This window comes from Symphalangus syndactylus, chromosome 13 (genome assembly GCF_028878055.3).
Source record: "Symphalangus syndactylus isolate Jambi chromosome 13, NHGRI_mSymSyn1-v2.1_pri, whole genome shotgun sequence".
Lineage (NCBI taxonomy): Eukaryota > Metazoa > Chordata > Mammalia > Primates > Hylobatidae > Symphalangus > Symphalangus syndactylus.
In genome coordinates, this window is record NC_072435.2 from 38957374 (window position 1) to 38968178 (window position 10805).

The 10805-nt window shown below is 55.3% G+C and overlaps 1 protein-coding gene across 1 annotated transcript; it reads left to right on the forward strand.

Moving 5' to 3' along the window:
* The first annotated feature begins 1541 nt into the window (after positions 1–1541).
* On the forward strand, positions 1542–7952 carry BEST2 (bestrophin 2). The gene is made up of 9 exons (XM_055236198.2): positions 1542–1730; positions 2300–2394; positions 4301–4534; positions 4626–4780; positions 5128–5205; positions 5362–5514; positions 5602–5682; positions 5888–6042; positions 7431–7952. Exons 1-9 carry the CDS (start codon positions 1579–1581, stop codon positions 7855–7857), a joined length of 1530 nt encoding a protein of 509 aa, XP_055092173.1. The 5' UTR covers positions 1542–1578; the 3' UTR covers positions 7858–7952.
* Positions 7953–10805: the final 2853 nt, after the last annotated feature.

Sequence of the window (10805 nt, forward strand, 5' to 3'; positions counted from 1 at the left end):
TTCTGAGGTCTGGGTGGGGTCTGGCGCTTGGCTGGTTGTGTGGGTGTCTTTGTTACATGGCGTGATCATGAGGGAATTCAGACCGTTGGGAGCACTGTGTGTGTGAGAGAGGAGAGCCTAGGCTGTCAGGGTCCACCTGCCTTATATATGCGTGACGGGGGCAGGGGGCGTCGAGGTAGGTGTGTCTTGTGTGACTCTGGAAGGTTCTGTGACAGTGTGTACTGCTCCTCTGGGTCACCATAGTTATGTGAGGCTGTCTTTTTGTTTTTTCAATAGAGATGGGGAATCTCACTATATTGCCCAGGCTGGTCTCGAACTCCTGGCTCAAGTGATCCTCCCACCTAAGCCTCCCAAAGTGCTAAAATTACGAGCGTGAGCCATCGTGCCTGGCTAAGGCTGTCTTAAGAGCAGCTAGATTTGTTTCTGGGACTATGATGTGTGTTTCTGCGTGCATCTCTGTGACACTGGGTGATTACAGGTGACTGTGGAGTGATCCAGCCTCACTGAGCAGTGTGTGTGTTTCTGGGACTGGGAAAAAGACCGTCCCTGCCTCCTCCCCCAACCTCTGGGTTCCAGATCCCTAGGACCTGCCAGTGAGCAACTGGGAGGGGAACAGGGAGGGGCAAGGGAGGACAAGGCGGATTTCACTCCCAGTGCCAGGTAACAAACTTGTGGCACTCCAAGCAAAGTTCTGAAGCTGCAGCCCAGCCGAGGGAGGAGGACCAGGAAAGGGGGGCACGCCCACTCCCCAGCCCCACCCAACACCAAAGCCACCCGCCCATTCCATCCCTGTCCCTGTGGGTCCCTGCACCAGCCACCTTCAACACAGGTGAGATGAGCCCAGGCTTGGGGAAATAGGGGGCCCTGAGGGAAGAGGGAACCTGCGGGCAGGAATGCATCCGGAGTCCTCCCGGGGCGGGGAGTGGAGGGCTTGGAAGGCTGGAGGGGAATGGAGAGACGAAAGGTCAAGGCGGATCCGGGAGGAAAAGGGAGTGGGGGGAGCCAGGGCCATTAAGCGGAAGGTGCACAGGCTGGGGCAGGGGGGCTAGGGGACCTGGAGGCTTAGGGACAGGGCTTCAGAGGGAGTGCAGGGAGCGGAATGGGTCAAGACTGGGAGCTGGGGAAGTGGAGAAGGGGGAGCCAGAAATAGGGGCTGAGAGAATTTGGGGGAGGTGGAGCCTTGAGAACCTAGAAACTCAGGCACTGGGGACTTGTGGAATGGGGGATGCTATAGGTGGCCTCTAGGTGAAGGGGATCGGGCAGAGGGTGACTCGGGAGCTGACTGCAGGGACTCAAGGGTCTTGGTCGTGGGGGACGGCAGGTACCAGAACCTGCGGCCAGGAGTCCAGGGAAGGGGACAGCCTGAGACGCAGGTCAGGGAGGGGCACTGGGGGCTGGACTAGACTGAGTAAAGCTGGGAGGAGAAGGCAACTCAGGCAAGCGTCAGGACTGAAGGGGTGGCTGGCCGGAACATGAGTGGAATCCTTGTGCTCAGTTATCCCCGCACCTCTCCCCCCCTACCCGCGGCCCCCACCCGGGCCACCCACTCTCCCTTGGCCACACCTGCCAGGGGCCACAATGACCGTCACCTACACAGCCCGAGTGGCGAACGCCCGCTTCGGTGGCTTCTCGCAGCTGCTGCTGCTGTGGCGTGGGAGCATCTACAAACTCCTGTGGCGAGAGCTGCTCTGCTTCCTCGGGTTCTACATGGTGCTGAGTGCTGCCTACCGGTGAGGCTGCCCCGGGGTTCTCATGTTCTAGGGAAGGGGGGGGCAGCTATTATATATATATATATATATATATATATATAAATATAAATATATATACACATATATATAATATAATATGTTATATATAAAAATATAGATATATACAAGTATCTATATCTATATTTTTTGAATTGAGATGGAGTCTCACTCTGTCACCCAGGCTGGAGTGCGGTGGCATAAGCTCGTCTCACTGCAACCTCTGCCTCCCGGGTTCAAGCGATTCTCCTGCCTCAGCCTCCTGAGTTGCTGGGATTATGGGTGCCAGCCACCATGCCTGGCTAATTTTTTTGTATTTTTAGTAGAGACGGGGTTTCACCATGTTGGCCAGGCTGGTCTCAAACTTCTGACCTCAAGTGATCCTCCTGCCTTGGCCTCCCAAAGTGCTGGGATTACAGGAGTGACCCACAGCACCCAGCTGGGGGCAGCTATTATAAAAGAAGCCAGCCACGGTGAGGGGCACAGCAAGAGAGATCTGAAGCTGGGGAGGGAGTCACCCCTGTGACCTGTGACCCCTCATCTCTATCCCGCAGCTTTGTGCTGACCGAAGGGCAGAAGCGCTACTTCGAGAAGCTTGTGATTTACTGTGACCAGTATGCCAGCCTCATCCCTGTCTCCTTCGTGCTTGGTGCGGTCCAACCCCAAGTCCCCCGTTCCCATGTCCCTGAGAAACCCATATCCACTCATGCCTTTTGAGGAGCCCCCATTCCTGCCCCTCTGAGACTCCTCCCCCAAATCCAACCCCGACAGCACTGCCCCCCCATTTTTGGATCCATATCATGAAGATGCCAGATGTGCCCCTACACTCTGAGACCTGGGGTGTCACCTGGGGTCACAGTGCCCCCTGAGGTGCCCCCAGGAACACTCCATCTCACACACAAGGCTTATTCCCGGTCACCCTGGGGATTCTCACCAGTGTCTGTTGTGTTACTAGGGGGGACAAACCCGTAACCCTCCAAGGACCCCATGGGACTCCATCCTGTCAATTTCAGCCTGGGGGCATTTCTCTGACAAGTCCTGGACCCCTAGTGACCACATGTGACCCCGGCCTGCCCAAGGCTCCCTGATGTAGACCCTGTCCCCAACCCCTTCAGAAGTTCTTGGCTCAGGGGCCGGGTGTGGCTATTGTGACAAGCCTGACCAGGTGTCCCTGATGTACACCCCCACAACCAGGCCCCTCTCCCCTTGTTTTAGGTCCCTATGCCTTCACAGCAAGCAACAGTCTGTCCATGTGCCCCTAACATGGGCTCTGTGCCTCTATCCCCATACTGGGATCCCAATGTCACATCTGAGGTGACTCCCAAGTAGCCAGTGACCCAAAGGGCTGCTCTGCCTTTTTTTTTTTTTTTTTTTTTTTGAGATGGAGTCTCGCTGTGTCGCCCAGGCTGGAGTGCAATGGTGCGATCTCAGCTCACTGCAACTTCTGCCTCCCGGGTTCAAGTGATTCTCCTGCCTCAGCCTCCCGAATAGCTGAGACTACAGGTGCGCCACCATGCCCAGCTAATTTTTGTTTTTTTTGTTTTGTTTTGTTTTTTTTTTTTTTTTTTTTTTGAGACGGAGTCTCGCTCTGTCGCCCAGGCTGGAGTGCAGTGGCGCAATCTCGGCTCACTGCAAGCTCCGCCTCCCGGGTTCACGCCATTCTCCTGCCTCAGCCTCTCCGAGTAGCTGGGACTACAGGCGCCCGCCACCAAGCCCGGCTAATTTTTTGCATTTTTTAGTACGGACGGGGTTTCACCGTGGTCTCGATCTCCTGACCTCGTGATCCGCCCGCCTGGGCCTCCCAAAGTGCTGGGATTACAAGCGTGAGCCACCGCGCCCGGCTAATTTCTGTATTTTTAGTAGAGACGGAGTTTCACCATGCTGGTCAGGCTGGTCTCAAACTCCTGACCTCATGATCCACCCTCCTCGGCCTCCCAAAGTGCTGGGATTACAAGCGTGAGCCACCGCGCCCGGCTAATTTCTGTATTTTTAGTAGAGACGGAGTTTCACCATGCTGGTCAGGCTGGTCTCAAACTCCTGACCTCATGATCCACCCTCCTCGGCCTCCCAAAGTGCTGGGATTACAAGCGTGAGCCACCGCGCCCGGCTAATTTTTGTATTTTTAGTAGAGACGGAGTTTCACCATGCTGGTCAGGCTGGTCTCAAACTCCTGACCTCATGATCCACCCTCCTTGGCCTCCCAAAGTGCTGGGATTACAAGCGTGAGCCACCGCGCCCGGCTAATTTTTGTATTTTTAGTAGAGACGGAGTTTCACCATGCTGGTCAGGCTGGTCTCAAACTCCTGACCTCATGATCAACCCTCCTCGGCCTCCCAAGGAGCTGGGATTACAGGCGTGAGCCACCACGCCCGGCAACTGTCCTTTCTGACCTCAGGGCTGGACCCCCAAGTTCCCAGCCCAAAAGTGGTCAGGTTGGCCATCACGCTCGGGTTTCCCTGATGCAGACCTTATGTTGCCCCCTCTCCCACAACCTGGGCCCCCAAACCTCTGGCCGTGGTGTCCCCACTGAGCCCCCATTCACCGCTCCCCTGCAGGCTTTTATGTGACGCTGGTGGTGAACCGCTGGTGGAGCCAGTACCTATGCATGCCGCTGCCCGACGCGCTCATGTGCGTGGTGGCGGGCACCGTGCACGGACGCGACGACCGCGGCCGCCTCTACCGGCGCACACTCATGCGCTACGCAGGGCTCTCGGCCGTGCTCATCCTGCGCTCCGTCAGCACTGCGGTGTTCAAGCGCTTCCCCACCATAGACCACGTGGTGGAGGCTGGTGAGTACTCGGCCAGAGGCAGGGCAGAGACCGGGCAAGGACCGGGTGGAGCGGGGGAAGGGGCGAGCTATCCCTGACCCCTTTCCTCCAGGGTTTATGACCCGCGAGGAGCGCAAGAAGTTTGAAAACCTGAACTCGTCCTACAACAAGTACTGGGTGCCCTGCGTCTGGTTCTCCAACCTGGCGGCGCAGGCCCGACGCGAAGGCCGCATCCGCGACAACAGCGCCCTTAAGCTGCTGCTTGAGGTGGGCCCAACCAGGAAGTCATTCGTATAGAATACCAGGGAAATTGTACCCCTGGAGCTGTGTTAACGGCGGCCCTCCAAGCACCCCCACGAGGCCGATTTCAAACACCCTCACCAGGTGCACTCTTACCTCCAAGGGGCTGATTCCAACGCCCTTGAGGGGCAGCCCCTGGGTGCATGGTCCCTCATCCAGGTGCACACTCACCACAAAATATGCTCCCTGGAACCCCCAAAGCACACTCCCAATTCCCACCAGGTGGCCACCCACCTCCATCCCACGTACCTACACTTAATATCCCTGTGTGAGCTCACCATTCAGGCCTCCTCATGACCTGTATCCACCCCCAGGAGCTGAATGTTTTTCGGGGCAAATGTGGAATGCTTTTTCACTATGACTGGATTAGCGTACCCCTCGTCTACACCCAGGTAACCCCATCGTGCCTCTTTATATTCGGTGTCAGTGGCCCTGATGCCTGGTTTCCAAGGGGAAACCGAGAGCTAGCTAAGACCCCCATCATAATGATGCCCAATCCTAGCCTTGGCCCTCAAAGACCCCCCTGAGCCCTGCCCCACCCTGCCCAGGTGGTGACGATCGCACTGTACAGCTACTTCCTGGCTTGCCTCATTGGTCGCCAGTTCCTGGACCCGGCTCAGGGTTACAAAGACCATGACCTAGACCTGTGTGTGCCCATCTTCACCCTCTTGCAGTTCTTCTTCTATGCTGGCTGGCTCAAGGTAGGTGGGTGATCCAGGCTGGAATTTCGTGGGTGTGGCAGGCATGGGGTTCCCAAGTTTCCACCTAACTCCTCCTTCTCCTCTCAGGTAGCTGAGCAGCTCATCAACCCCTTCGGAGAGGACGATGATGACTTTGAGACCAACTTTCTGATCGATAGAAACTTCCAGGTGAGACTCAGGTTCCAGGTGAGACTTCCAGGTGGTGATCATCCCGGAGTGCCCAACAGGATTCTGGTCCCACCCCTGCCAAGTCTTGCCAGGTCTCGCCCCAACCATCCTTCCCTCTGTGGTCCCCACCCACCTGAAGGGGTCCACCCTGTGGCCCCGGAGGGTTGCCCTGCCCCCACTTTACCCTGTGTGTTTGCACCCATAGGTGTCCATGCTGGCAGTGGATGAGATGTATGATGACCTGGCTGTGCTAGAGAAGGACTTGTACTGGGATGCAGCCGAGGCTCGCGCCCCATACACAGCGGCTACTGTCTTCCAGCTGCGGCAGCCTTCCTTCCAGGGCTCCACCTTTGACATCACGTGAGCCAGTTGGGTGGGCAGGGCCGCTTGGGACAGGGCTTATGGCTCTGTGGGGCATATCTGATTGAAAAGGTTAAGAGGAATCAATTCTAGAGATGGGGATAAGAGCTAAAGTCTCAGGACTGTGATAAGGGCAGAAGCTAAGATAGGAGTCAGGGGACAAGGTCAAGGTCTGAGACTGGGCCACTGACTGGGGACAGAGCTAAGGGCTGAGGTCAGTGAGGATCAGATGGGTCAGAGGTGATTCCAAAGGAGGTGAGGGCTGAGGCCAGGAGCAGTGGTTCACGCCTGTAATCCCAGTACTTTGGGAGGCTGAGGCAGGAGGATCCTCTGAGTGAGCCCAGGAGTTCAGACGAGCCTGGGCAACATAGTGAGACCCCTGTCTCTACTAAAAATAAAAAATTAGCCAAGCGTGGTGGTGCACGCCTGTAGTCCCAGCTATTCAGGAGGCTGAGGTGGGAGGATTGCTTGAGCTGAGGAGTTCAAGGCTGCAGTGAGCCATAATGACACCACTGCACTCTGGCCCGGGCAACAGAGCAAGAGCCTGTCTCTTAAAAAATGAAAATAAAGGCCAGTCGCGGTGGCTTACGCCTGTAATCCCAGCACTTTGGGAGGCCAAGGCAGGTGGATCACTTGAGGTCAGGAGTTCGAGACCAGCCTGGCCAACATAGTGAAACCCTGTCTCTACTAAAAATACAAAATTGGCCGGGCTTGGTGGCCCACGCCTGTAATCCCAGCTAATCGGGAGGCTGAGGCAGGAGAATCACTTGAACCTGGGAGGCAGAGGTTGCAGTGAGCCGAGATTGCGCCATTGCACTCCAGCCTGGGCCACAAGAGTAAAACTCCATTTCAAAAAATAAAAATAGGCCAGGTGCGGTGGCTCACGTCTGTAATCCCAGCACTTTGAGAGGCCAAGGTGGGCAGATCACGAGGTCAGGGGTTAGAGACTAGCCTGGCCAACATAGTGAAACCCCATCTCTACTAAAAATACAAAAATTAGCCGGTGTGGTGGCACGCATGTGTAGTCTCAGGTACTCAGGAGGCTGAGACAGGAGAATCACTTGAACTCGGGAGGCGAAGGTTGTGGTGAGCCGAGATCGCGCCACTGCACTCCAGCCTGGGCAACAGAACGAGACTCCGTCTCAAAAAATAATAAAATAAAATAAAATAAAAATAAAAAAGGAAATGGGGCTGAGCCACAACTGAGGTTGAAGATCCAAGTTGAAGTGCAAACACAGGGTGAGGCCAGGCTCTGGGTTTAGGAGTTAAGGTCTTTGGGGATAAGTGGGACAAAGCGGTGGGTAGGGTCAGGGAAATCAGCACGCCTGGGACCCTGCTCTGTCAACAAGAGGCGAGGCCGCAGCGCTGGCCCACTGTCGGTCCTGCAGGCTGGCCAAAGAAGACATGCAGTTCCAGCGGCTGGACGGCTTGGATGGACCGATGGGCGAGGCGCCTGGCGACTTCCTGCAGCGCCTCCTGCCGGCGGGCGCGGGCATGGCCGCGGGAGGCCCGCTGGGCCGGCGCCTGTCCTTCCTACTCCGCAAGAACAGCTGCGTGTCGGAGGCGTCTACTGGGGCCAGCTGCTCATGCGCGGTTGTCCCCGAAGGCGCGGCCCCGGAGTGCAGCTGCGGGGACTCGCTGCTCGACCCCGGCCTGCCTGAGCCCGAGCCCCCGCCCCCTGCGTGTCACGAACCGCTTACCCTCCTCCCTGGGCCTGTCGAGCCCTTCAGCATCGTGACCATGCCCGGGCCCCGGGGTCCGGCGCCACCCTGGCTGCCCAGCCCTATTGGCGAGGAGGAGGAGAATCTGGCCTGAGATCTTAGAGCCCAGCCCCCTAAGGACAGGGAACCAGGTCCCTGCACGGCACCCAGGCAGGTGTCCCCGGTCTGCACAAGCCTCGTGTGCCTTTGTAAAGTCCACCTATACTTTTGACCAGCTCCCGCTGCCCGCCTGGGTTTGGCGCTGTGCTAGGGGCGGGAGTTCTTCCAGACTCTTGGACCAGCCCGCCCTGACCACCAGCTCTACTTCCCAACCCCCACTGCCTGAGAGGTCTCCATCAGTGTCCTGCCTGAATTCTTTCCTTCAAGTGAAGATGTGACTGACTACCTCATTGCGTTGTCATGAGGATGAAAGAATGGCATTAAAGCATTTGGTATACAGTAGGTGCTCAATAAATTGCTAGTGATTTTTACTCAAACGTTGTTAGTCTGATTTCTCCTGCCAGACATTATCCATTGTCCTAAGTAAAATTTGGGAGTTCTTGCAGGTTTTTTTTTTTTTTTTTGAGACGGAGTCTCTCTGTTGCCCAGCCTGGAGTGCAATGGTGTGATTTCTGCTCACTGCAACCTCTGCCTCCCAGGCCCAAGCAATTCTCCTGCCTCAGCCTCCCAAGTATCTGGGATTACAGGCACTCACCACCACATTCAGCTAATTTTTTTTTATTTTTAGTAGAGACGGGGTTTCACCATGTTGGCCAGGCTGGTCTCGAACTCTTGACTTCAGGTGATCCACCCGCCTCTGCCTCCCAAAGTGCTGGGATTACAGGCATGAGCCACCAAGCCCAGCTGCAGGTTTCTTCTTCTTCCTTCTCCTCTTCCTCCTCCTCCACCACCACAACCACCATGCCCAGCTTATTCTAGGTTTTTTTTTTTTCTTTGAGACAGAGTCTCACTTCATCACCCAGGCTGGAGTGCAGTGCCACGATCTTGGGTCACTGCAACCTCCACCTCCCTGGTTCAAGGGATTCTTGTGCCTCAGCCCCCAAGCAACTGGGATTACAGGTGCGCACCACCACACCTGGCTAATTTTTTGTATTTTTAGTAGAGACAGGGTTTCACCTCTTCCAGGTTTTATGATGGTGCCCTGCTTGCTTCTTCCCAGACTCTGCTCTCTGAAACACCCACATCAGTGCCCTGGCATTACTCATTAATGAGCCAGCCACTGTCCCAGGATCATGAGTTCTTCCCTCAAGCCTCTGCATTCACAGGCCCTCAGGGCTTCAGGTTTTACTAATTTAATATCACACAGACTCCTGATGACTCCTGAATATAAAAATCCAGCCAAGGCAGTGAGCTATGGTCATGCCACTGCACACCAGCATGGGTAACACAGTGAGACCCTGTCTCAAAAAAAAAAAAAAAAAAAAAGGCCTGGTGCGGTGGGGCTTACACCTGTAATCCCAGCTGGGAGGCGGAGATAGGTGGATCATTTGAGGTCAGGAGCTCGAGACCTGGCCAACATGGTGAAAGCCCGTCTCTACTAAAAATACAAAAATTAGCCAGGCAAGGTGGTGGGCACCTGTAATCTCAGCTACTCAGAGGTTGAGGCAGGAGAATCGCTTGAACCCAAGAGACAGAGATTGCAGTGAGATTGTGCCACTGCACTCAAGCCTGGGTGGCAACAGAGTGAGACCCCATCTAAAAAAGAAAAGAAAGAAAGAAAAGGAAAGAAAAAGAAGAAGGAAGAAAAAGAAATCCAGCCAGGATCCCTTCTCTAACTGTAGACCCAGAAAGCCAACTGCCTCTTAGATGTCTCCTTGCAGAGATGTCACAGACACTTCAAACATAACACACTTGAAATCCAGCTCCTAATCAGCCCCCCAATCTGCCCCACCCTGTGTGTTAGCTTTGTCCTTCCAGATGATGAGGCCAAAAGAAGTCATGTGGCCGGGCGCGGTGGCTCACGCTTGTAATCCCAGCACTTTGGGAGGCCGAGGCGGGCGGATCACGAGGTCAGGAGATCGAGACCACGGTGAAATCCCGTCTCTACTAAAAATACAAAAAAATTAGCCGGGCGTGGTGGCGGGCGCCTGTAGTCCCAGCTACTCGGAGAGGCTGAGGCAGGAGAATGGCGTGAACCTGGGAGGCGGAGCTTGCAGTGAGCCGAGATTGCGCCACTGCACTCCAGCCTGGGCGACAGAGCGAGACTCCGTCTCAAAAAAAAAAAAAAAAAAAAGGTCGGGCGCGGTGGCTCACGCCTGTAATCCCAGCACTTTGGGAGGCCGAGGTGGGCGGATCACGAGGTCAGGAGATCGAGACCATCCTGGTTAACACGGTGAAACCCCGTCTCTACTAAAAATACAAAAAATTAGCCGGGCGCAGTGGCGGGCGCCTGTAGTCCCAGCTACTCGGGGGGCTGAGGCAGGAGAATGGCGTGAACCCAGGAGGCAGAGCTTGCAGTGAGCCGAGATTGCACCACTGCACTCCGGGCTGGGCGAAAGAGCAAGACCCTGTCTCAAAAAAAAAAAAAAAAAAAAAAAAAAAAAAGAAGTCATGTGGATTCCTATTCCCACCACGGGCCATCACATCAACCCAGCGGCCACACCAACCCAGCAGCAAATCTTAACAGCTTTGCCTTAATTTTTATTTTTATTTTATTTTTGAGATGGAATTTCGCTCTTGTCACCAGGCTGGATTGCAATGGCATGATCTTGGCTCACTGCAACCTTCGCCTCCCAGGTTCAAGTGATTCTCCTGCCTCAGCCTCCCAAGTAGCTTGGATTACAGGCGCCCACTACACCCAGCTAATTTTTGTATTTTTAGTAGAGACAGGGTTTCACCATGTTGGCCAGCCAAAGTGCTGGGATCACAGGCATGAGCCACCGTGCCCTGCCAGCTTTGCCTTTAAATTGTATCTAGAATCCAACCATTTCTCACTCCTCCAGGACCCCAGCCTGGCCAGAGCCCTCACTATCACCCACCCACCCACCTGGACTACCAACCTGGTCTTCCAGCTCTGGCCCCGGCCTCCTAAGCCTGTTTCTC